Raw genomic sequence first — 26,699 nt, 5'->3', positions numbered from 1 at the left:
ATGATTTCAGCAGGGGGCTGGCGAAGTAGAGTAAATAAGTTGTGAGATATGAGATGGTTTCTGTAAAGGGCTGGGGTCATGGGGGAGAGGGTAAATGGAACCACTCCTGGCCCCCCGTCCTCTACTCCCCATTCCCCTGCCTCCATTAACAGTTGCAGGCTGGAAAAAAATAAAATAGCCCTCTTGACAAACCTCAGAAGCACAAACCATCCATGGAGGCTCTGCATGCTTGGCAATTTGCAGACAGTTCTTTCTCCTGCCTCACCTTATCCAGGCTGCTGCATTTTGTGCTCCTCTCAGAGACCAGCTTCTCCTCGGAGGGACTCATGCTTCCTGCTGCGCTACTTGGCTCCTCCCGCCCTAGTTCTCTGGCTCCAGAAGATGAGGCTGGGGCTTCTGATTCGAGGCAGTAGCTGTGGTCTCAGGCTTCCCTTGAGGGGATTGAACATGGCCTACAAACCTGAGCGTGGCCCGCCCTGTCTTTCAGAGCCCCTTGCATCTAACAGCTACAATTCCCAGCATCTTCACCTGTACTCCCATCACCACACCTAGCCTTTGCTTCAGATCTCAGAGAACCCCACATGGAGAGGAAAAAGCAGGGCTTTCTCTCTAGCACCTCGCCAATTCCTGTGCTGGACTGAGCTCCAAAAAGTAAGCTTAAAGGCAGCCTGACCCTGCCGTTGAGCTGAGGCTAGAGAGTTTTGGGCCAGGCTGGGCTCTCAGCACCTTCTTTAGGATAGGAGTTCCTAAGCCCAGAAGGGACCCAGGCTGAAGAAGACTGAAGAAGTCCACCACATCTTCTCCATCCTGGTCTTCTTCTGTCCTCTGCCATGGTGTTAGCTGGTTGTGGGAGGTGAATGACAGGGAGTTGGCAGGAGAATCCTGAGTCTAGTTGGAGACAGGGACTAACCAAGTCTTGTTCATTCCACCTGCCCCCTCCTCTCTATGCCCCCTCTTCTCTATACCCACTGTCCTGCCCAGGCTTCATCAGTTCCTGCCTGGACTGGTGCAGTAGCTTTCAGCCCCACCACCTGCAACCTGAGGGATCTTCGTAAAATGTGTATCCCCCATCCTCAGTCTCCTGCTTCAAGTCTCTGTTGACCTCCATGGCCTAGGGCCTAGACATAGCTCACACTTGAAAACTGGCATTCCAGGCCCTTCCCAATCCTACCCCAGTCTACATCTCTCAACTTGTCTCCTGATGCCCCCAGAACTCCTTGCTGCAGCTACACCAGGCTTCTCACAACCTTGCATGTATTAGGCATTTTCATGCCTCCATGCTTGTACACATGCTGCTCTACTTTCTGGGGTGCTCTTACTCCACTTCTAATTGTCTAACTTGCACATCCTCCATGACCTACCTCTACAGAATGAGTACAGCATACCCATTCTGCAGGAAGCCCAGACTCCAGCTATATCCCACCCTGGAACACTTCCCTGACATCAGTAGACTTGGCTATATTCAGCCAGGGAGTTTTTCAACTCTCTCTGTGTGCCTGAAGTCCAGAGGGATAATGAGGATGTTTAGAATAGGGAAATAAATAAGTGGGAGAGGAAGTCCAAAGTCTGCCTGAATTCCTCAGTGATAAGGACTAGAGGGAGCTGCCCTGGCCCCGTCCCTCAAAGGGCAATGGTTGACCAGAGGGCCCAAGGCGAGGCTGTGTTGAAGGATTGAGGCAGTCCAGACCAGCGGTCAGAGACTTAGGTCCCATCCGGGAATGTGCATTTGCTGGGTGACCTCAGGTCCCTCTTTGGGTCTCCATTTCCTCTACCCCTCTCCAGATAGGGCTCAACACTAAACTAAATTGTGACAAAGAGAGAGCTCATCTTCCAGACCACACCCACTTTTTCATAAACACCACAGGCTTCAGTACCCACCCCTCCTTTCTCTCCAAGCTGCCTCTAAGGAAGGGCTCTGTGTCTGTGCTGCTGAGGGAGCAGAGTTGGCTGGAGAAGTTGACCCAACACTCTTCTACCCTCAGAGAGTCGCAAGCAGAAGCTGCCAGAAATCCTAGGCGCCCATGGTGATTGGGAAACAAATATTTCTTGGCAAACTACATGGCCACAGTCCTAGCTTAAGAAGGCCCAGAAAGTGAGGGCGTCCATTGTCTTGTCCTCAGAGGCCAAGGCTGGACACTTTTGTTTACAGCGACCAACAGAAAACTCAACTGATCCAAGCCATAAAGGAAAGGCATCAGCTCATGTTGCTAGCAGTAGAGCTGGTTTCAGGCATGGCTGCATTCACAGACCCAGACAATATTAAGAGAACCTGATTTTCCTCCATCTCTCTATTCTGCCTTCAGCTGTGTAGTTTTCATCCCTGTGTTCCACTTGTCAACAAGAAGATAGCAGAAGCTTGAACCCTTGCTTCCTTTAAGGTTTCCAGTCCAGTGGGAAAAACCAAATTCACTTGCTTAATCACTTAATCCAAAGTCCCAGGAGTGAGCCTCCCGGCTCTGAGTAGCCTGACTCAGGCCATGTGTCAGGCACTGTGGCCAGAAATGTTCTGATGGACTTAAGCCTTGGTCACATGTCAATCCCCTGGAAGAGGGTTCATCAGAACTCCATGAACTAGAGGTAGGGAAGGAGGTTGTTTCCCAGACACAGATGAGGACATGGCACCAGAAGAGAGTAAAGGATGGTGGAAGGCAAAAACAATAGATATCTGCTACCATCCACCCTGTTTTCACGTTACAGTGACATGAGAGGTGAGAATGGACAGGAGAATCAGGAGAGGCTGGGAAGGGGCCAGAAAGCAGAAAGAACCCTGTTTCTGGTGGGAAATGGGGTTGGGATGGTACCTTGGTGACAAATGTGCTCCGAGACAGGCAAGACAGACCAATGATGGGACAAAAGGCAGGGTAGCCAGTACCCAGGTTCCTCTTCCAGAAGCCACCTCTGAGATCTTCCTGGCCACTATTCCCCCTATACTTGAGGATGAACCAGCCACAAATCCCTTGAGACAGAGTGTCTTGAGCATTTCAGCCTGAGTAACCCTTATGGGAAGGAGAGAAAGCACATAAGCCCAAAGAGGAACCACAGACACAGTTTCCTTGAAGTCTCCTATGTTTTAACAGTTAAACAAATAACTGTATCATACTCCATCACACAACTGTGTTAGTTTCAATAAGTTTTAAATGACTTACCAGCTAATGTCTTTACTCCCGTTGGCTGGTAAAGGTGCAAGATGGAGCTCGTGCTCGCTGTGTGGCTTCCAGGGCAACGGCACTTAGGCAGATGAGGTCTGGATGCTGGGGAAATCTAAAGGAGTCCTGGAGAGGGAGGCCTTCCCTGGACCTGGACGAGGTCAACCATGGTGCTAGCTGCTTCTGGGAGTGTTGGCCTGCAGGTGACCTGTGAGACAGAGGCTCCACCAGAGAGCCCTCAATAGGAATGAGAGCTGTTTGGGGTGGAAAGGACTTGGCTGTGCAGCCTCTTAGGCACTGAGTTGTTCAGCTTCAGCTTGGACCCCTCTCCCTCCACAGCGATGGATTGCTGGCTGCCAGCTGGGATGCACATCCCAGTAAATGGAGCTGATTTACTTAAAACAATGGTCAAAGTACTAAACACTTTGGTGCCTGCAGGCCAGGAGGGACCCCCTTAAAGGAAGGTCCCCCACCTATGTTCTTCCCACAGACCCACTTCAAGAATCTCTAAGTCGGCAGGGGAAGTGGTTGAGGCCCATGTAGCCTACAGAGAAACTGAGGCCCAGGGAGGTAAGGACCCTGTCCCAGGGTGGGAGGGACAAGTTGGAGAAGACACTGAGAATGTCTGATTCTGGAGTGGTCTTGCTGGACTCTCTTCTATGGCCCTGGTGGAAACTGACATTCTTCTCCCCAGGCAGAGACTAGGAAACTGGTGTGGGGTTGCCGGGGCCAGCAGCCACTTTTCTAAAGCCAAAGATGCAGAAGGTGCTGCCAACCCAATGCTCCCTCCATGGAGGCCTTCACCCACCCTAACCCATCTAAGAGCTCCCAAGACCTGTTTTTTCTGGCTGTTCCTAGACAGCCATCACCCCCACTCACATGTCTTCCACAAGGTCAGTGTCCCCAGTCACACTGGTCTGGCCCACCCCTGATCACTGGCCAGGGTACAAGGAGGGGGAGAGGAGAAGCTTGGGCTTTTCCATCCCTTCTCTTCACCTTCCAGAGGCAGGGGAGGCCTGGTGGGATCCTAGAGGGGCTCTCTTACTTCCTTAAACCTCCCCACCCTCAGTAGATCTGGTATAGCTTGAATTATTTAGAAACTAAAAAGGAGGCAGGTGAGGTCTGGGCAAGGAAGACCAGAGTCCCCTTCCTAGCCTGGTGACCCAGGGGACTGAGCACAGAATCCTGGAATGACAGCAGCTGGAAAATACAGCTAGACTCCTGGATTCTTCCCAGGGCTGGCCCTGGGAACCAGAGGCCAGGATCCAACTCCACATAACAGAGTAGTAGCATGAGCTGGCCCCACTCACCAGGGAGACCGAGACAGGGACAGACTCTCAAACCAAGCTGGAGAGTGGCAGGGTCCAGAAGGCCAGCTCAGGCCTCTAAGGGGAGGCCCTCTTGCCACCATCTGGAGTTGTGCCACCCACAAAGAGACAAAGCAGTTATAGCTGCAGCACTATTGGGGGAGCCATCAAGAAGCTGTGGCAGGGTCCTCACTGCTGACCCAGGTTTGGGGGCAATGGACAACAGGTTGGGGTCAGGTTCAGGTTTCAGTCTGGGGTTGGTATTGGGGTTCCATCTGGAACTTGGATCTCTTCCAGGGCGAGGGCAGGTGCAGTTCAGAGACTGGGCCTGGTGCTCCTGAGTCTATGGACAAGGCTGATGGGCCCTCCCTGTCTTTGTCCCCAGGGCGGCCAGGCGGCCAGGCTGCAGGAGGAGTGTGACTATGTGCAGATGATCGAGGTGCAGCACAAGCAGTGCCTGGAGGAGGCCCAGCTGGAGAATGAGACAATAGGTGAGGCCCCCATGGGCAGAGAGGGGCTGCATGCCCCCAGGGAGCCCATGATTCCTCATGTCTCAAGCTGAGATCCAAGTCATGTTCGTTCCACATTTGTTGGATGATGGTGAGGAGCGGCTGGGGAGCCAGATGGAAGAAGAAAGGGGCTAACAGACTTCCACATTCCCACCCCAGGTCTAGGGAGCTCCCAGCCGCAGCTGAGGAGGACATACTAAATTGGGGTTCTGAAAAGTACATGGAGACAACTCTGCCTCTGGGGGTCCCTATCCCTCTTCTCCAGGATAAGTGAAGACCTCCATGGCGGCCAGCCCACCCAAGACACAAGGCCCAGGGTGCTGTGTGGTGGGGGACCTGTGACCAATGAGGGCAGGCAGGTTCCAGGACCCCCTGGAGCTGGCATGAGGAGAATTAGCCCCATAGCACCACACTCCAGGATTAGAACATTGTACTGTTAGCATCTCCAGAGGAAGAAGAGGCACATTCAGTCACAATATGTGACCCCCACAGGGACCACATGGAAGCTCAAAGCCATCTTAGTGGTCCAGAGCAAGAAGGGGCACAAGTTTTGTCTGGAAAGATGTGGAATACTCACCAGAGCCAATATTCAGCTTGGAAACTGAGGCCCACTCCTCCCTCTCAACCCCAGGCTCTGCCTCTGCCACATCCAGAGGACTGATAGTGACACCACACACACACAGACACACACACACACACACACACACCAAGCCCCTAAGCATACACATACAGGCACACACACTGGCCTCTCCATCCCAACCCACCCTTAGTGGCCAGACGAACTATCAGCTCATTATTCGGCTGATGAGACAAGTCAAGGTCAGCCCCAGGGACTGAGCACATGAGGGCCCCAGCCACTCCTCCTCAGGGGGCTGGGAGAGTTCCACCTGGCAGTGTGAAGGGTGGTGCCCAGCTACCTAGACTGGACAGCAGGGCTATCAGGACAGATGACAGCACCCTCCTTTTGACTCAGCAGCCCCGGGTAAGAATGGATGGAATTCTTTGGCACCACTTGAACCAGACTTGGAGGTGTGAGCACGTTTGGAGAAACAGAGAGTCTGGAAAGGTGGGAGGCACTGAGGAAGACTTCCCATGGGGAGTGGGGCATGGTTGGCAGGCTCAAGTCTTACTGCCAGGGCCAGCGGCCTGGCACATCTGGGCTGGAGGCAGTGAGATGGCTGGGCCCCTTCTGGGCCTCCATCCCAGGCCATCTCCCCGAGGCTGAGCTTACAGTTATGTAACAGCCTTGCTCAGGAGCAGGGAGCATCTTTACGTCTTCCTGGCTCCCTAGTTCCCCTTCCACCTCTCTAAAGCTGACAATTATGTAACCCCTTCTGGGTCACTCTTCTTGGCCCTGGTGTCCAGGCTGCCTGCCTCCTGCTCTGTAAGTGAGTCTGTGTAGCCTCACAGATGGGCTTTGCCTACCCTGGTCTCAAAGCAGGACAATCCCTTGACTCTAGGGCCCAGAGACTGAGGCATGGGTCAAGGGGCGGCTGGGCCTGCCCACTGCCTACAGGCCCCACCCCACTCCACCAGTGCAGGCAGCCAGGACCAGGTGCAGACAGGCTTTGGCAGGCCCCAACGGTGGGATCATAGGCAGCCCCAATAGGCCCAGACTCTAGACTCCGCTGCGCACCTCCCACACCTGGGGGCAGGCCACCCTCGTGATTCCGATGAGGTCACTGCTGGCACAGCGTTCCCATCGGGTGCCAATACCCTGTCACCAGCAGCCAGGCTGGGATGCAGAGAAGGGCCGGCATAGGTTGTGGCCATGGGTCTGCCCGTGACCTTGTGTAGGGCTCTTTGCGTGTTCATGCACATCTAGGTATGCGCTCCTGGCCCACGTCTGTCTGGAGCTGCATCTGTGCCTCTGGGGTCTATAGCTCTGTGTCTGACTCTGAGTATCTTTGTGAGTCAGAAATGTGTGTCTATTTAAGCCTGGGCACATGCCATCTCGACATGCCTAGATGTGTCTGACCAGTGTGCTGTGTCTCTGTGTGTTGGCTTATATGTCTATCAGTGTGAATGTCAGTGGTATACCCAGACATGTCTGTCTCTCTGAATGTATGTCTCTGTGAGTTGTGTGTCTCTCTGTGCCCATTTGCTTGTGTCTGTGGTCTGTGTTCAGGTAAGTGTACGTGTGTGCATGTTTGCATGTGTGCCTGGTGTTCTGCGTACTGGCGTGTACATGTCAGTGTGTGTATCTCTGTGTGCACACAGGTCTACAAAATGACACAGCAGGGGCCCCACCTCATCTTGCCTCACCATCCCTTACCCCAAGCTCTGGGTTGGGCTTTCCTGCTGAGGGCACAGCCCCACCTGTGGGCACACACAGACAGCCTGGGCCCTGTATTTCTGTAGGCCTGGTGACATGTGTGATGGGAACTGTGGGGCCTCATTAGGGCAGGCACACAGGAAATACTCCCGTTGCCTAGCCCAGGACAATAGGCCATTCCAGGTACCAAGTATATTCATGGCTGTCACCCCGTCCCCTGCTTCCCCGACCATGTCCCTCATATTGGCCTCTCGTCCTGCTCCCCTGCCCTGCCGGCTGCCCTGCACCCCAGCACCGGTTCACAGCCCAGCCTTGGTTGTGCTGAGATTCCTTGAGGCCAAGTGTGGCCTCACAAGGGCAGGGCCTGGTTTCCTCTCTTCTGTCCCACTGCAGTGAAGCAGAGCTCAGGGCCAGAGACCCAGCCCCAGATTCACTCCCCGGCCTGTGCTGGCAGCCGGAGGTTTAGAGAGCCCAAAGTCTGGCAGGGACCCAGACACAGTGGCCGGCCTACATAACAGGGCGTGCCCAGCGCTGTCAGAGAGGGGTAAACAAAGTCCAGCAGCAGCAAAATTCCCAGAGAAATGACAGCCCTTCCAACCAAGAGGAGTGGGAATAGACTGTACCACTTACCAGCAACATGACCTTGAGCTGGTTTTCTAATCAGTCTGTGCCTCCATTTCCTCATCTGTGAAATGGAAGCATTAAATAAGCTATTCATCCAAAGAGGTTAGAACAGTGCCTGGCACATGCAAAGATTATATGAATGTTTGCTGATACTCTTAACAGGGTCTTGAACCCCCAGCAGGGTTTGACTGACCTGAAGTGCCCCTACTCAGCTTTCAGAGAAGCTGGCCGAGAATAGAAGAGGGACTGGCAGCCAGCATGAGGCCACAAGAGCCCTCAAGACAGGTTGGGGGAAAAGTGGTCAGGGTCCATGACCAAGGAAGGCTGCAATCTCTGGCCAACCCCTGGGGATCCAGATGTCCTCCTCAGCCTTCAGCTATAGATGTGGCCTGACTGCTGCAGCCCCAGAAGGTGCCCCTTGCTGCTGCCAGCCCACTCCAATGCACAGAGTCCCGACACTCTTCCCCAAGTAAGGACATCCCTCCACCTCCTCTTCCCAGACCCCCTTCTTGGGAACTTGTGAACCTTCGGACCTGAGCTGGGCTGGGCTGGGCTGGGCTTGGCCCAGCTGGCATTGACTTTGGCTCAGGGGTTGGGTTTTCTGAGCAAATCTATGGGACTGGCAGGATTGCAAAGAGACAATTAAGCCTCCAGCATGGGATGAGTCCAGAGCAGTCCTAGTCCCTCACGGTCCTGCAGCTTCTGAACAGACTAAATAATGGCATTTGCATGTGCCTATTAAAGCAGACCCCTAGAGACCACACTGTGCATCTTTCACTGGCCAGGCTCTGCAAGGCTGTGGCGAAGAATGCACCCACAATGCAGGGTTTTCGCTGCACTTGTTCCCTAACTATTCCCCTCCATCACAATTCACAATCCGACCACGTTGGGGGAATCTGTGTTGTTCAAGAACTAGGTGCGGGCTGGGCACGGTGGCTCACGCCTGTAATCCCAGCACTTTGGGAGGCCGAGAGGCAGGTGAATCACCTGGGGTCAGGAGTTTGAGACCAGCCTGGCCAACATGGCGAAACCCCGTCTCTACTAAAAATACAAAAATTAGCCGGGTGTGGTGGTGGGCTCCTGTAATCCCAGCTACTCAGAAGGCTGAGGCAGGAGAATCACTTTAACCCGGGAGGTGGAGGTTGCAGTGAGCTGAGATCACGCCATTGTACTCCAGCCTGGGCGACAGAGCAAGACTATGATGGGGTGATGAGTATATTGGGGTGCATCTAGTTCTTTTTTTTTGAGACAGAGTCTCAAAACATTTTCTAATGCCTCCTTTACTATAGTAATATGAAACTCAGGACACACACCCATCCACTTTATAAAAAATAATGTTCTAGCTATACTGTAAAATAAATATTAAAAGGAAAGTAATTTACAATAAAGTACCACGTACATATTCCAGCATAACCACACTAGATGTAGTCTGAAGGTTGTTCCTACAAATATAAATCCTGGGAACGTGAGGCCTACAAATGCAGACTGATGGACGCAGGTAGTTGCATCGGTGACTCAAGTATCACAGGCAGCATTGCTACGGGTATCATGATTTTCCAAAACATTGAACAACTCTTAGTGAGGTTCAGAACAAAACAAAATACAATCTCCCCTCCCTTTTCTCAGTGGCTGCATTCCTGGAAAACTTCATGTATGTTAAACTTGTGCAATAAATAGCTTGTGTTGGCCGGGCACGGTGGCTCACACCTGTAATCCCAGCACTTTCGGAGGCCAAGGTGGGAGGATCACTTGAGGTCAGGAGTTCGAGATCAGCCTGGCCAACATGGTGAAACCCCGTCTCTACTAAAAATACAAAAATTAGCCGGGCGTGGTGGCACGGGCCTATAGTCCCAGCTACTCAGGAGGCTGAGGCAGGAGAATTGCTTGAACCCAGGAGGCAGAGGTTGCCAAGGTTGCACCACTGCACTCTAGCCTGGGTGACAGAGCAAGACTCCATCTCAAAAAATAAGTAAATTAATAAAGTAAATGGCATGTGTTTATATGCAAAATGGTGTAAGAGTCTAGGCTCTGGTCATCACGAAAGGTTTTCACCTATACATATGTCCAGTGGCTCATCTGGAAGCCATGCAGAATGTGAGACAATTCATCATTCTGCAGGAGTTGCCTGTCTGGCATCCCTGGTGACTGCCCATCAAATGCCAGTGAGGCCCCCCTATTGCTGCAACAATCAAAACCATCACTGGCATTGGAAACAGCCCCAGGGGGTGCTCCATCCATCACTAAGGACCAAGGAACTGTAGTCAGGCCTCCTTCCTGCCTCCCTGTCAGGACAGGCTCCGTGCAACCTCAGCAGTGCTGTGCCTCCCCTCTCAGACTGGAGGCTCCTTGAGGTGGGAGCCTGGCAGAGGGAGGAAGAGAGTGGGTGCCTATGGCCTCAGGCCCCAGGGCTGGAGGCACCTGCACTGTGCTGACCCATGTGTCCTCTGCCTTACCCCCATAGGCTGCAGCAAGATGTGGGACAACCTCACCTGCTGGCCAGCCACCCCTCGGGGCCAGGTAGTTGTCTTGGCCTGTCCCCTCATCTTCAAGCTCTTCTCCCCCATTCAAGGTAAGACCCCTGGGTTGAAGAGGTGATGTGAGTGGGGCCGGCTGGAGTGGGGACTCACCTCTCAAGGAAGTGGAAAGGCAAAGGAAAGTGGTCAAAGAGGCTGGAGCAATCCGAGGGACTCCCTGGCAGAGGAGGCAATGGTGCTGGGTCTTTAAAGAACTCATGGGATTTGATTAGCTCTTCACATAAAGATAAGCATGTGGGAAAGGCTCACTAAATATTTGCTCAACAATTGATAACTGATTGACTGACAGGTACTTGATTAAATTATGGCTCCCATAGTCCTGTTGTCTTGGGCTGGTCATGATTCAGTCTTTTCGATGCCTGGAGCCTATGACCTCTTGGGCTCCATGAAGCCACCACATGACTTTGCTTACACACCTTGTCATGTTCCGCTTAAATGAATGTCCACAGAATGTGCACAGAATGAGGCAGAAAAGAAAAGGGGGAGCCCCTTTAGGAGGTGGCTTTCTAGCTAGTGAGTCATTAAAGAGATTTACAATATAGATTCAGTCATTCTTTTGTGCAGTGAATGAAGCACTCACCAGTGTGCCAGGCACTGAGCTGGACAAACACAGTGGAGAGAGGATAAAACAGCCCCCGGGGCTGCTCTCCCAGAGCTAGCATTCTCATTGGAGAGACATTTAGTAAGGAAATAAACAGATGTATCATCAATAATAAAAAGCGCTGGACGAGGGAATAAGGAGAGTGGGGACTAACCTAAGGCAGAGGTTCACAAACAGCCCCTCTCTGAGGAGGTGACACTTCAGCTGCAATCTGAAGACCTGGAGGTGAGAAAGAACCACCAGGCAAAGATCCCAGATTGGGGATGACTAAGAGAGAGGATCAACAGCCCGTGGAATAAGCATCCAAGGAACTTCCGTGAAGGCCAGTGTGGCTGGAGCAGGGAGAGAGCCAGGGAGGGAGGGAGGGGAGGGACAGGCGGGCCGAGGCCAGACCACGCAGGGCCTTGAGGACAGAGGCGAAGACTTGAGTTTTTTCCTAAGTCCAGTGAGAATTTGGGGGGTTTTAAGCAGGGGACTGACAAAGTCCAATTTAGGTTTTTAACGTCTAACTGGTTTCTGTGAGAAGGAAGAATTCTAGGAGTGTAAACAGGAAAACCCAATCACATGGCAGGCAGGAAATGACGGCTTGAATTCAGGTAGTGAGCTCAGTGCAGGAGAGAAGTGGGAAAGTTGTTTATGGAGGGAATGGGAGTGAGTGAGGCGAGGGAGGAATCAAGCAGGCCCCACCCTAGGCTTAGGTTTAATGAGCCTTAGGGAAGAGAGTGGGACTGGGTGGGGAGCATGGAGGGAGGGGCAGGCCTGGAGTGGGGAGGACTCATGAGGAGCAGAACCTAGATAATTATTCAGAGAGCGAACAGAACTCAGGCATCTCTCACTCCAGGTGGCCTTTTCCTCCCTGGACCCCAGTTTCCCTGTTTGTAAAGTGGGGATAGGTGGTAGACCCCAGGGTCTCTTTGGGATAAGCTGGTTTGCCCCCCAGTGCCTGCTGTTGTGACCTCAGTAGTGAAAGACAGAACTTGAAGCCCTCCTGAGGAGTCTGGGAGGGTCACAGCCATGCCATATTCCAGGCCAGTGCCCACCTGGCCTGGCCGCCTCCTCCAGGGACACCCAGTGCCTGGGCAGATAAGAGATGAGCCCCTCTGGCAGGTTTCACAGTGCACGCCATCACCGAGCCTGGAAACCAGCCTTCTCTCTGATCCCCGGAAGCACCTGCTAATTGCCTTTCTCCCTGAGACTCTGCTAACTGCATTCCTCCCCATGGCTCTTCCTTCTGTCCCTGCTGGAATGTGTCAAGGCAACTCCTGCCCTTGAGAACCTGGACTCCAGCCCATCATCTAGCTAACCCTGAGGCTGCCGCCATCAATGGGGCCCATACGGTGCCTTTGGACTGACAAGAAAAAGGCAGTCCTTCCTCAGGCAGAGATGACCTCTCACTAGAGCCCACCTAGTGGCAAGCAGAATATGCCTACTGGCCAGGTGCCCTTGTACAGTGAACAACTTGCACAGCCATACTCTGTGGGCCTGGTCTCTGAAAATGGTGGAGAGAAATAACAGACTGCGATTAGGGACTGAAAACAGAAAAAAGACGGTGTTCTCCTGAGCAAGTAGATGAAGAAGGTGTGGGCAACCAACCTGAAATTCCAAAGAGGGAAGTTTGCAAGTGTGGGGCAGGAATGATGGCAACACCAACTCACACAACAGGCCTGGGAAGAAGTATACCCACGGGAAGGGACCTGGTTATACAGGGAAAGCTAAATAAACCTTATAGAAGATAAAAATTGTAGAGAGTTAGAAAAAAGTCATCTACCTAGACTGGATAAAATACCTGAAGGAGGGAGTTTGGCCAGGCAAGGAATTGCTCATTAAGGCATCAAAATGTTCATGGTAGCTCACTTCTTTATTTTTATTTTATTAATGTTTTGAGATAGACTCTTGCTCTGTCACCCAGGCTGCAGTGCAGTGGCACCATCTTGGCTCACTGCAACCTCCGTCTCCCGGGTTCAAGCGATTCTCCTGCCTCAGTCTCCCAAGAAGCTAAGATTGCAGGCACCAGCCACCACACCTGGCTAATTTTTGTATTTTTAGTAGAGACAGGGTTTCACTGTATTGGCCAAGCTGGTCTTGAACTCCTGACCTCATGATCCTCCCACCTCAGCCTCCCAAAGTGCTGGGATTACAGGCGCATACTTCTTTAATCTGTAGTCTGCATATATTTCATCCGTGTTTCTACCTTCAAATATATATATATATATTTATTTATCTTTTTGAGACGGCGTCTCGCTCTGTCACCCAGGCTGGAGTGCAATGGCACTATCTCTGCTCACTGCAACCTCCACCTCCCGGGTTCACACCATTCTCCTGCCTCAGCCTCCCCAGTAGCTGGGACTACAGGCGCCCACCAGCACACCCGGCTAATTTTTTGTATTTTTAGTAGAGACTGGGTTTCACCGTGTTAGCCAGGATGGTCTCGATCTCCTGACCTCGTGATCCGCCCGCCTCAGCCTCCCAAAGTGCTGGGATTACAGGCGTGAACCACCATGCCCAGCCTCTACCTTCAAATATTTGAAGAGATTTGTTTTAAAATAAATATGGGAGAGCCATTCTGACTGAGAAAATTCGACATACAGTCTATGTTAACCATGTCTGTGGGGTCTATGGGATACCTCCCCTCCCCTACCACCTGCATCATGATGCTATAAATAAGAAAACCTTGCTGCCAGCCTAGGAAGCTCAAACTTGCTGGCTGGGATGGGACACCATGGCAGGCAATCAGCAGGAGAGTTCCATGGTCAGGTCTGGGTGTTAGCATGATCCTTCCAGCTGTCTCAGGGTGGGGAGCTGACAGGAAAGCAGGGGGCTCCTACCTAATCCAGGGGAGATGAGGTGGTGGTGGTGCTGGGGAAGAAGAAGCTGGGACAGGACTGGTGACCGATGGGGGAGAGGAGGGAGAGGATTATTCCTCAATTCCTGGCTCCAGGCACTGAGTGGAGGATCCTAGGCACAATCGGGGGCCATGACTGCTTTTTGAGACATAGTGAGTGGGAGGAGACTGGGAGAAAGGTGGCCCTTGCCACTCTTCTGGTCATCATGGCTATCCTGAGCTTGTTCAGGTGAGGCCCAGCCCAAGTGACAGGCCTCAAAGCAGACCTGGCAAGTGTCCCTCCCATGGTGGAGCCCAGCCTGGCCCAGGCATGCCCTGACCCCTTCACTGTTGCATGCCCTGACCCCCACAGTGGGGTGTCCTTCCCAGCACAAGGTTAAAGTCCCTTGCTACCTCCCTCCTGCCCTTCATGTCCCCCTCTACAGATATAGGGCCTGCTGGTTTCCAGGCCCAGCCTGGAGGGAGACTCTTGGCTGCTTCTTGGGATCCCATGGTGACTGCCATTTCGATATCCTTGAGAGCAGCTTGCTATGAGGCCTTGACCACAGTCCCAGTGCTCTTCAAAGAGGCCACCTGGCCCCAGAGATGATCCATTGTCCCCTCCCCTCCTCTCCCTCACCATCTATGGCAGCCAGGGCTCCAGAAAACAGAGTGTCCCTTTGGCCACTGCTGGGAGCCGAGAAAGATCTGGAGTCAGGCAGACCTTGGTCTGCATCCCAGACCTGCTGCTCCCTTGCTGTGTGACCATGGGCAAATCGCTTAACCTCTCTTAGCCTTGGGATCCCCATTTTTTGATGGGATAATAAAAAGTACCAATTCCTAGCCTTAACACATTAATGTTTACCCTAACACCTCCGCCACTACACACACACACACACACACACACACACACGGCATGTGAAGCTGCTGTGTACATGCCAGAGTCACCCAGGTTTGCTGGCATAATTCATGATACCAGATGCTTGCTATGTCATTGGGCCTGGCCTCCTCAAGCCCTGGTCCCTCTGGTGAGTAGGGAGCCCAAAGCTCCAGTGTCCCAGCTTCAAAGCTGGGTGATTCTGGCCTTAATCCTCTTTTTTTTTTTTTCCCCTGAGTCAGAGTCTCAGTCTGTCACTCAGGCTGGAGTACAGTGGTGCGATCTTGGCTCACTGCAACCTCCACCTCCTGGGTTCAAACGATTCTCCTGCCTCAGCCTCCTGAGTAGCTGGGACTATAGGTATGCGCCACCACTCCCAGATAATTTTTGTATTTTTAGCAAAGACAGGGTTTCACTATGTTGGCCAGGCTGATCTTGAACTCTGAACTCGTGATCTGCCTGCCTTGGCCTCCCAAACTGCTGGAATTACAGGCGTGAGCCACCACACCCAGCCCTTAACCCTCTTTTCTACCTGCCTGAGCCTTGTAGGGGGAAGTTCTCAAAAGAGTCAGATTGTGGGTGGGATCCAGGGCCTCAGGGCCTGCAGTTAGCTCCCTGGAACTGGGGCTGAGGAAGAGACTGCCCTTTGATGAGGGGCTGGGCTGAAGGTTCTGGGCCAGGCCCACCTCTGGCAGCAACAATGGGAAGCTGACACGGGCGCAGAGGGACAGCTGAAGGCTTTTCTCCTGTCCTAGGAGCCTCCTGCAACACTGAAGTTGGGATCCCAGGGCAGAAAAAGGGATGCCAAGGCAGGAAACTGGCCCAGTCCAATGCCCCCTCCTCAACCAAATCCTCCCTGCCCTCCCTGGGCCATGCGGTGGAAATAGACCCAGCCCACGGCTGCTCTTTCCTGGCTGTCCCATCCCCACCCCCAGCTGTCCCTCAGTTCTTCATCCATGAGGTAGGGTGACAAGACCTCTTTCCAAGGGTTGCCAGGAGGATTTACAGAAATGGTGAATATGGAATCACCTGGTATATTCCGGGCATACAGCAAAGTTTGGAAATAAACACACGTGCCCAGTGACCCTTCCTGAGCTCATAGGACAGCTTGACCCTCCCGCAGCTCTTTATCTGGTCACCAAAATAAGTCCTCAGGTCACCTCCACGCAGGTGAGAACCAAGCTTACCTGGGAAGACTCTGGAGACCAGATCAGCTCTATCCTGTCCTCTCTATGTGGCCTTGGGCAAGTAACCGACCTCTTGGGGCCTCCACTTCTCAACTGTGAAATGGAGTTACCTTCCTCACCGGATGATTGAGGAAATTAAACAGGATGTGCCTAAAGTGCTTGACCAGCGCTGACATTTGAAAAGTACTCAAAACCTGTCATTGTGATGAGGCTGACAACAGTGACGCTGCTGATGCTGCTGATAGTGATTATGGTGGCGGCGGTGGTGGTGATGAACGGGTACTGAGATGGGGAAGCGAGATTCTTCTCTGGCTCATCTAATTTCTATTCAACCCATCCTCTCCCTCTCTGGGGAGAGGACACCTCCTCAGTGCTGGAGATGGAGAGTGGGGAGCCTCAGTCGTACCCCTCACCTCACCCCTAAGCGGTCCTGCCCCTTTGCTGCAGCTTCGAGCCTCTGAAGACAGTGGACAGTGCAGCTTCCCTGGAGCCTCAGCCTCTGCTTATTTCAGCCCCAAGCCCCTGCCATGCTGTGCTGCCTGATTCCCCCTCACATGCCTTTGCCTGCACAGGTTCCCCAACCCCACCCCTCCTCACTCCCACACCCTTGCTCCTCCTCCAGCAGCTCATCTAAGCCCTTCCAGGTGTGAGAGGAAACCCAGCCCCACAGGCCCAAGCAGGCTGACTGAAGAGGACCGGGCAGGCCTGGGCCCCCTCCCCCAACCGTGGCCTTGTGACAAGGGTCAGCATTCTGCTCACAGCAAGGGTCAGGAATCATTCTGTGACAAGGATCCAGGCAGGGTCTGTGACAAGGATCAGAGTGTATGTTGTACTTGGGGTCAGGTTCAGACCATAACAAAAGGGCTGAGCCCAAGAATGTCTGCTCTGATTCTGTCATCGGTGCAGGAGCCCTGAAGAGGCTTCTCCCTGTCCCAGGTGCCCCCACGGTGCCCTGGGTAACTGGGTCAGGGCAGCCGGAGCCTGACAGCACCAGGGTTGGTGGGAGTAAGGCTGAATTCTCTGCCCTGTTCCACGCAGAGACAGCCGGGTCCCCATGCTCCCAGCCTCAGCCTTTGTCCTTGCCCCTGCCCTCCACCCAGGCCGCAACGTAAGCCGCAGCTGCACCGACGAAGGCTGGACGCACCTGGAGCCTGGCCCATACCCCATTGCCTGTGGTTTGGATGACAAGGCATCGAGTTTGGATGAGGTGGGTCCCAGGGCACCCCACCCCACCTGCAGAGTGCCAGGGCCCACCTAGGCGACTTTGATCTCTCCCACCGAGGGGTGTGGTTGCTGTCTGTGTGGGAACAGGACTCCTGGAGTCTGCCCTCCTCTAGCCTCCTCCAGGCCTGCCTTTCTGGGGTCCCAACCCTTGGCTCCCCCTGACAGGGTATGGGAGGAGGCTTTCCCACAGGAGGGGCCCCCAGAGCAGCGAAAGCTGAAGCAGCACCCCCAGGCTGGGCCACCCCACTGCCTCAAGGAAGCCTCACTTCAGCCCGGGAGTTGGCAGGGCAGGCAGACACCAGCACCCCATCCCATCCAGAGGGGAAACCGAGGTGCTGCAGGTCCTGGAAGGAACCAGCCTTGGCTACCAAATAGCCAGTCAGGAACAGGGACAGAGCCTGTTGTTCTCAGTCCCAGGACAGATATCTTCCCCGGAGCAGTTAAAACATGGTCTCTGTAAAGATTGGGGAGCCTGGTAAGGACATTGATGGGGAGGCTGGAGTCCTCAGCTAGGAGCCCCTCACTGTTTTGGGGTGCAAATGCATGTGTGTGTGTCTGTCTGCAATGGCATCTGCCCCACCCTCAGGCACCCTTCTCAGACGGGGCTTTCACTCCACCCACCCCCAAGGGCAGCAATTTCTTCAGAGGCCTTTGAAGCCCACTGGAGCCGTAGGCCCTCATTCCCCCTTAACCACTTGCCTCTCCTCAGGCAAGCGTGGGAGGCGCACAGGAAGGAGTGGCTTGCCTAGTGGCTGTCGTGCTGCACTGCACCTGTGTCCACAGGGAGGGCATCAGGAAAGGGGACCAAGCAAGACACCCTCAGGGCCTAGCTTTGCCCTCCTCCACCAGAAAGGCCAGACTGCCCTCATCCCACCGACCCCCAACTCCCAAGGGCCCAAAATGGGACATACTAGTGCCAGTGTCTTCCTCGACATCCTGCAACCTCTGCATACCTCTCCTCCCTATACAGAGACAGGGTCTCGGGGGGTGTCTGAAGGGCAAGCAGACCCTGCCCCTAGGGTGCCCAGCTCAGAGCTGGCACAGAAGGGAAGCCGGGCACATGGCTGGAGACATGAAATTAACAAAAGGGACGTGCAAGGTCTTCATTCTCTCCCTCACCAACTTGTTCCTCGTAAAGACACAAAGAGAGGGAGTACATTCAACCCCCACCCCACCGTAAGACACAGTCCTGCCCTGTCTGTGGAAACCAGGGCGTTAGGGGTCAGGGGATTGAAGAGCTCTGCTCAGCTGCTCTTGGGAGCCACAGACCTCAGCCTGCTCATTTGCTGAGGCAGAGGTGGGCAGGCAGAGTGTGTAGGGCACCCCACCCCTGCCAATACCCCCTAGATGAGCCTCCCACCCCACCACCCAATAGCCTCTCCCTGTCCCTCCAACAGCAGCAGACCATGTTCTACGGTTCTGTGAAGACCGGCTACACCATCGGCTACAGCCTGTCCCTCGCCACCCTTCTGGTCGCCACGGCTATCCTGAGCCTGTTCAGGTGAGGCCCAGCCCAAGTGACAGGTCTCAAAGCAAACCTGGCAAGTGTCGCTCCCACAGTGGAGCCCAGCGTGGCCCAGGCATGCCCCAACCCCTCCACTGTTGCCCCCCAGCAACACACAGTCCCCAGCTCCTGCCAGGCCAGCTTCCCCTGGAGAAGGCAGGTGGCCGAGCTGTTCCATGTGTTGCAGCCTAGTCTCCCCTAGGATGGCCCTGCACCTGGGGACAGGGCACCAGAGGGTGGGGCCTGCACACAGGAATGAGGCTTCCGGGGCCACACATGAGGTTGAGGCACTTGGGAGCCCAGCTGCACAGGCGGATGGGGTACCTGGGGGTGGGGCTCGTATTTCAGTATGGGACCCCCCGTTGAGGCGGGGCCTGCCCTCTGGAGGACACATGCTCCCCTGCCCCACCCTTGCTCAGAGCATAGGACAGCCTTGGCTGGGGTGGGAATCCAAGGCCCCTTTGGCCTCCCAGATCTGCCAACCCCACACAGGAAGCTCCACTGCACGCGGAACTACATCCACATGCACCTCTTCATATCCTTCATCCTGAGGGCTGCCGCTGTCTTCATCAAAGACTTGGCCCTCTTCGACAGCAGGGAGTCGGACCAGTGCTCCGAGGGCTCGGTAAGGATCCTGGCCCTGGCCCACCTCCCTCAGTCTCACCCTTATCTTTAGCCACTGTAATCTCCTCTTCTCCCCCTGCTTCTCCCTCTCCCTCCTCCCTCTTCCCTCCCACCCCACCCTCAATCCAAGGATGGCCCAACCCCCACCCAACCCCACCTGGCAGTACTCAAATCACACTCCCCTCCGGCAACATGAGATGTTGCTCACCCATCTGGGTGCTCGCAGACCTGCCCCCACCAGTGAGAAAAGCAGATGGGAAATGGGACACTTCATGGCCACAGCCCAGAGCCCCTGTCCCACCTGTTGCTAACTTCCTATGTGGCCTTGGGGAACTTACAGCCTCAGTTTCCCCATCTGTGCAAGGACTTCCAAGATTCCTTCCAACTCTGCCAACTGCCACCTGCATAGCCAAGGCTCTGCTCACCATGCCACTTTTCCTACTCCCCCTGTCCCCGTGCCATCTGGAATGGGTCCAAACATATGCAGTCCTCCTCTTTTGTTCTGATCCTGACATCAGGCCGGTTCTGGGCCTTCCTAGGGAAGAGAGGTAAAGGGAGCATCTAAGGAATTCATTGCCAGTCACTAAGGGGGCCATCTCCAAGGGTTTCTGAGGGACCCTCTCTGAGTGCCCCAAGCTTTGACAGAGGGCTTGAGACCAGCCCCAGGCCCCACTCATTCCTTGTGGTCAGTAACTCATTGCTTCATGCATGACCCCAGAGGCAGTGCATTATATCAGGGATCAGCAGTACCTTCTCCCCAAAGAGCGAAATGATCATACTGGAATCTCAGGCATTTCAACAAGGGCGAGAGAAAACCTATGGGACCCACTTTGGCCGTTCCCAGAGCTTCTCAGAGGTTCTATCCCAGGAGCTGGGAGGCCAAGTCAGACATGATCATTGCGAGCCACAGGACCTGTGGAGGAACCTGCTGCCTCCTGTGCACATGTTAAGGATAATTATGGAGACCGGCTTCCCAATTCATTACTGTGAAGCTTTTCTAAGACTAGGAGGAAGCACAGATAACTGTCCTGGTAAAGAGCTGAGTTATGGCCAGACGCCGATTATGGCTCACGCCTGTAATCCCAGCACTTCTGGAGGCCCAGGTGGGGGGATCACGAGGAGTTCAAGACCAGCCTGACCAACATGGTGAAACCCCGTCTCTACAAAAAATACAAAAAAAAAAATTAGCTGTAATCCCAGCTACTCAGAAGGCTGAGGCAGAAGAATTGCTTGAACCCGGGAGGCAGAGGTTGCAATGAGCCGAGATCACGCCATTGCACTCCAGCCTGGGCAACAGAGCAAGACTCCATTTCAAAAAAAAAAAAGAGCTGAGTTATTCTGCAAAAACAAATGGGAGGAAGATGGGGAGGCAAGAACTCCTGTAACTGGAGGGACAGAAGTGAGACCTGAGGAAGGACTTTCCAGCCAAAGGGAGTGGTGGGGGCATTAGCTGGGGGAGGCTTCTCTCTGAGGATGTCGCAAACCAAGGGTACAGGAAGGAAGGGTGGGAACCAGTGTTTTGGGTACAGGGGGAAGTGGAAGCCAGACAGTTTCCTGGTGGAGGGTGGCTTTAAGCCCTGGCTCACAGACATCTAGGCTTGATCTGAAATGGGGGACTTTCTGGGAGGGGACAGAAGGCCCAGAATACCTTCCAGTCATGCCAAGTGGGCCACCCAGAGCCCCGTGATTGCCCTACTCGTGGGTCTCCCTAATTCCTTCATCGTCCTCATCTGCCTAAGAAACCCATTCTTCCACTAGGTCCTCTGAACCCCAGGAGGAATGGCCACCCCTTTCCTCTTCTCTTCTCTTCTTCTTCATTTCTACTTCCCCCTCTTCTACCCTCTTCTCAGTCCCAGTCTCCCCCCACACTTCCATCTGGGCCCCACTCCACAGTCCACAGCCCTCCACTCCCCCACATTGAGCGGACTCTTGCAAACTCAAGCAAGAATTCTCCCTCATACCTTCCAGCTACCTTCAATACAAATTTGCATTAGATGAATGAGTGGGTGGGGTGGGGGTGTGGATGGGCAGGTTGGTGGATGGCTAAGTAGGCAGCAGGACAAATGGGTTAAGTAAGGAAGATTGGACAGATGATGGGCAGAGGGGCAGGTAGGTAGATAGGTGGGTGGATACACAAGTGGATTGATGGGTGAGTGCAGAGATGAATGGATGGGTAGATGACTGAGTGGGTTGGTAGATGAATGGAGAGATAGGTGTGTGGGTGGATGGATTGATAGATGGAAAGATGATAGATGATGGATGGATACATGGATAAAAGATAGATAAATGGGTGAGTTGATAGTGAATGTCTAGTGGGTGAGTGGGTAAATAAATGGATACATGGATAGGTGGGTGGATGATTGAATGGGCAGATGGGTAGATATATAGATGGGAAGGTGAATAGATGAATTGATGGATGGATAATTAAAATCACCAGTTTATCCCAAAGTATCAGAGGATCTAAAATTAGGGAAAATGGGAAAACCAATGAGTATATTTTTAAGGGGATAATGCAAAACAACAAAGAGATTAGGCTGGCTGCACTGCAACTGTGTTTGTCCCCCCAGACACGGGTGTGGGCAGTCAAGGACCCTTGACAGCCCCAGTGAACCCTGTCTTTTCTCCTCCCCCTGCAGGTGGGCTGTAAGGCAGCCATGGTCTTTTTCCAATATTGTGTCATGGCCAACTTCTTCTGGCTGCTGGTGGAGGGCCTCTACCTGTACACCCTGCTTGCCGTCTCCTTCTTCTCCGAGCGGAAGTACTTCTGGGGGTACATACTCATCGGCTGGGGTATGGTACCAGGGAGGGCTTCCAGGCTGGGGACAGAGGGGGCAAGGCCTGGAGAACTCCCTAGGGGGAGGGTGCCAACCCAGCTTGCAGTCCTACGTCTCGCTTAGCTGCAGGTCCCGCTTGCAAGGATATCAGCCAAGGGTCAAAAAAGTCCTCAAAATGTCTGAGCCCAGGACAAGTCCCTCAGGCTGCAGCTGCACCTACGGCTGACCTGTGGGACAGATTTTGTGAACATCTTTCCATTTCCCTTTAGCTCCCGAAATACACAGGGCCACTGCTAATCTATAAAGGGCCTCTGTCACAATTAGAAAGAGAATGTCTGTCTAGGTAGACACAGCCCTTCAGGCATACAGCTTCACCCCCTCAGTGGAGCATCCCTCCGTGGTGAACAACCTATGCAACCAAAGACAGCAGCCTGACAACCCACCCTTTTCTCTCTCCCTCCCTCTCCCTGCTTTTCTCCGAAATCTCTCCCTCATGCCCTCTACCCCTGCTTCCTGTGCCCTCTCTGCTCTTTCACTCTCCCTGGGCCTGACAGGGGTACCCAGCACATTCACCATGGTGTGGACCATCGCCAGGATCCATTTTGAGGATTATGGGTGAGCTGCTGCCCCACACACTCCCCCGGCCGCCATCACTTGGGCAGGCCCCCTGGGTGGGATGATAATGCCATCTGGCCTTGGTGAGTGGACCAAAACCACAGCTCTCGGGCCAGAGGGGAGGCTGGAGGAGGACCTGGGGAGCAACAGACTCTGGGCTCAGCGTTGCTAAACGGCTCAAGAGCAGAGCTGGGGACAACTGGGGGAGGTGCTGCTGAGTCTTTCTCTGGCTGAGGACAAACCCTCTCATTCCTCCCCACGCTCTGCTCAGGTGCTGGGACACCATCAACTCCTCACTGTGGTGGATCATAAAGGGCCCCATCCTCACCTCCATCTTGGTAAGATACCCTCCCACCACCCAGAGATGGGGAAATAGGCCCACCTAGAGATGGGGAAATAGGCCCACCTAGAGATGGGGAAATAGGGCAGGCAATTTAGCCCAAGGTCACATGGGAAATTAGTATCTAGGTCAGAACTGAAATGTAGCTTCCTAATGCCCAATGCAGGATCATCCCCACCCCCGTCCCACCAGTTCTTCCTTGAGCGTAAGCGGATTGGGAGCACAGTCCTTAGGGATGTGAAGGAGGTAGAGTTCCCGGATGACCTGACCAAAGGGGAAGCGCCAGAGGAGAGGTAAGATAGAGAGAGGGGCAGCAGGACCCTGGGAAAGAAGACAGGCCAGCAGCCGAGGGGCCTGAACACCTCAGCCTTCCCGCTCTGACTGCCCGAACTCGGGTCCCCACCCACTAGGTAAACTTCATCCTGTTTATTTGCATCATCCGAATCCTGCTTCAGAAACTGCGGCCCCCAGATATCAGGAAGAGTGACAGCAGTCCATACTCGTGAGTGTGGGCCTAGTGCCTCAGCCCCCAGTACCTCCATCCCCAGTCCTCAAATCATCCCACATCTCCTTGAAGTCCTCCCACCCCAAACATCCAGAGTCACCAAGGAGCCACATTGTTCTTTCCCACCTCCACCATGGCCTGGATCAGCCCACCACCGTCCCCTGCTCCAGCCCCACCCTCACCAGGCTGCACTCAGAGCCCCATGCATGCTTCTCCCGCCCACACTCACCTAGCATCCTTCCCAGGTATGCATCTGCTGCCAAGCCAGGGAGCTCAAGAGGACACCGATGACCTGTGTCTTGTTCATACCATGTGCCCAGTCCCTGGCATGTGCCTCACATGGAAAAAGGGTGCAATAAACACATAGTAGATGAATGCCCTGGGGGAGACCCCAGTCCGCCAATGAGACAGCCATGTTCGGGACTCAGTATTCCTCAGTAATAATGATGACACCTGCAGTTTACATGCCAGGCACACGCTAAGGGATTTCCATGCATCATGTCATTTCATCCACACGGTCCCCTACAAAATTATCTTTATTTTACAGAGAGGAAACTGACATATACTCCCTTCTCCTTGAGGGTTTTGGAGCATGTCACCATGGGCAGGGAGAAGGGGGCACAATGTCTGTGGACCAGGGCTCGGAAAGGTGTCAGGACCGTTCCCCCTGCTTGGGAGGACTGGAGGAAGAGGCAGGTTTTTTGCAGGAGCAACAAGGCGTGAAGACAGAGCTAAAGAAACATGAAAAATATGAAAAGGGAGGCTGTGGGAAGGCAAGTAGGGTCTGCATGCTCACAGATGGGAGTAGGAGATTGAGTATCAGTGCTATTCACACAAGACAAACCTGGGACGTCCCACAAGGCCTTCCAGTCCTGGGATTCTTCTTGGCCTGGCTTCTCTTTGGAGAGTCTGTGCTGTGGTTCTAAGATTCCTGGCTAGAATGTCACACACTGCTGGATTTAGGATTCTATTCTGGAATCCTGTGATTCTCCCTGATGAGACTAAGACTCACATTCCTGGTGTGACTACATTCTCTCCTGCCAGGTGTGTAGGCGGAGCTTCCCTTCCTGTCTGAGAAGGAAAGGCTGGGGGGGGTGGAGGGGGGTCTGCAGTCTGCTGAGGGGCAGCACGTCGGGCCTGTGCACCCTCATCCTCTCCTTTGCCGATGGGACCTTATTTCCCCCAACTTACAATGGTTCAAAAGGGCCTGAATCTGAGGCAAACAGAGCTGGCCATGGTCAGGGCCAGGTCTGTGTGGTGAGACAGAAAGGAAACAGTTGTCAGCAGGCAAAAGGGGTGGGGGCAGTCGGAGATGAAGCTCCTCAAGGAGAGGCTGTCAGCTCCCACTCTCCACCTCCCTATAAGCCTTTGATTTAAAGAAAGCCTCCATCTGTTAGCCTCCGGTGCGTGGGATAGTTTTGCAGCTGAAGAGGGGTGGGCATTGCTCAGGATCTTGGCATGGCTGAGAACCAGGTCCAGGAAGGAATGGGAGGGGCAAGGCCAGCTCCTCTGCCCCCAGCTTGCTGCGGGACCTCAGGCCTTGGGCTAGGCTTCCTTGGACTGACTGCTAAGGCAGGAGAGACAGAGTCAGAGACCCTCCCTATCCACACCCCACCTCTCCTAGCCAGGGAGCAATGGGTTCACACTGCCTGGATCAGCTATGAGGTCAGGTGGCTGGGAGGCCTGAACCAGGAAGAGCTCTGGGCCATGGGAGGCAGGTGAGCATTTAGAATGAATGCTGACCCTACTGAGCACACAAAGCTGTGAAGAAGGAGCTGGTCCTTCAGAGCACTCTGGGAGTATATGCACTGGTGTGGGGAGGTAGGAGGAGGGGGATGCAACCCCAGAGAAGGTGGCAACTTCTGGAGAAGCAGACACAGCAGAGAAAACACAGATAGAGGACGATACTGATTAATTTTGGGTTGTCCTTGGTGATCAGGTATGAACTTGGGTCCCCATCACCCTCCCAAGTGGCCCTGGGCATATGTGGTCAGCACCCCAGTTAGAAAGACTTGTTTCCTAGTACATCTTCTCTCATGGTCTCTCATGGATGCACTACACTTCATAGTACCCAAAACACTTCCAAGTTCATAGTGGGCCTCTCTTTCTATAATTTGACTATGTTGAGCACACACTTACTGCATTATACAAATTGGAAAAACTGAGGCCAGGAGAGGAGGAACCAGGACCTCTTGTTGCATAAGAGATTTTCTGCTGCTCTTGATGGCTGAGAGCATCCTCTACTGCAATGATGAGGTAAGCCTCTCCCAGACCAGGGGGCCCAGGCAACAGAACTCCCAATAGTGGATTTCAGCTAACATGTCCCTGTTAGCATCATTCTCACTGGCCTCTCCTTTACCTCTTACCCTCTCTCCTCCAGAAGGGTGAGAATAGAGGGGGTTTCTTTCTCTCTCATGCTTCCCTCCAGGCCAGGAGGGCTGGGGGCAGAAGGGCAGAGGCACTGTAGCTGTGGAACAGGAGCAGACAAGGGCATAATATTTAGAGGAACCTACAGTCCATTCTCACACATCCTGGTCATTGTCCCCATCTTCTGTGCCTCCAGCTGCCCCCATGACATGCCCTATCATATCCACATGTGTGGCCACACATACCCATGGCCTGTCCCTCCCCTGTCTCTAGGAGGCTGGCCAGGTCCACGCTCCTGCTGATCCCCCTGTTTGGGGTACACTACATCATGTTCGCCTTCTTTCCAGACAATTTTAAGCCTGAAGTGAAGATGGTCTTTGAGCTCGTCGTGGGGTCTTTCCAGGTATGGGCTGTTGACTTAAGGCTGCATTCTTTCCTGGCTTTTAAGGGCATTCAACCTGGAGTCCTGGCCCTTGCCACTGGATTCCAATCTTTTTACTGTAATAAGTATTAGATAAGCACCTACTTTGTGCTTAGCTCTTTCCTTAACCAGCGGAACACAGGGGCTGGAGCCAGGGGTGGGGCAGGGCTGGGGGCTTCTGGTCTGTCTACCTCACCTCTCCTGTCATCTTCCTTCTCAGGGTTTTGTGGTGGCTATCCTCTACTGCTTCCTCAATGGTGAGGTAAGCCCCTCCCAGTCCTTGGGGCTCAGGCAATGGAACTCCCAGGACCAGGGTCCGGAAACATTGGTGGGATATGTGCAGAGCAAGGACGGGTTAAACCTTGCTACTCCAAGTATGGTCCTCAACCTAGTAGCACTGGTGTCACCTAGGCCCTTGTTAAAAATGCGCATCTCTGGGACCAC

The 26,699-nt window shown here is 53.7% G+C and overlaps 1 protein-coding gene across 7 annotated transcripts in view; it reads left to right on the top strand.

The window, feature by feature from the left end:
• Positions 1-26,699, top strand: part of VIPR1 (vasoactive intestinal peptide receptor 1) — a 35,721-nt gene that overhangs the window by 7,038 nt on the left and 1,984 nt on the right. For 2 of the 7 annotated variants that reach the window (XM_063611413.1, XM_055281238.2), the window contains exons 2-12: positions 4,839-4,944; positions 10,323-10,430; positions 16,982-17,088; positions 18,503-18,606; positions 19,102-19,234; positions 21,870-22,023; positions 22,562-22,622; positions 22,894-22,960; positions 23,373-23,464; positions 26,108-26,237; positions 26,476-26,517. In XM_063611413.1, the coding sequence (XP_063467483.1) occupies positions 4,839-4,944; positions 10,323-10,430; positions 16,982-17,088; positions 18,503-18,606; positions 19,102-19,234; positions 21,870-22,023; positions 22,562-22,622; positions 22,894-22,960; positions 23,373-23,464; positions 26,108-26,237; positions 26,476-26,517 (1,104 nt within the window). Of the gene's footprint in view, positions 1-3,555; positions 3,717-4,838; positions 4,945-10,322; positions 10,431-16,981; positions 17,089-18,502; positions 18,607-19,101; positions 19,235-21,869; positions 22,024-22,561; positions 22,623-22,893; positions 22,961-23,372; positions 23,465-23,712; positions 26,238-26,475; positions 26,518-26,699 lie in introns of those variants that run through there. The other 5 variants (XM_063611422.1, XM_055281240.2, XM_055281239.2 and 2 more) reach the window with 5 other exon arrangements.

This window comes from Symphalangus syndactylus, chromosome 1 (genome assembly GCF_028878055.3).
Source record: "Symphalangus syndactylus isolate Jambi chromosome 1, NHGRI_mSymSyn1-v2.1_pri, whole genome shotgun sequence".
NCBI classification, from domain to species: Eukaryota; Metazoa; Chordata; class Mammalia; order Primates; family Hylobatidae; genus Symphalangus; species Symphalangus syndactylus.
The sequence above is the reverse complement of the archived record's forward strand: the minus strand, read 5'-3'. Positions and strand labels throughout refer to the sequence as shown.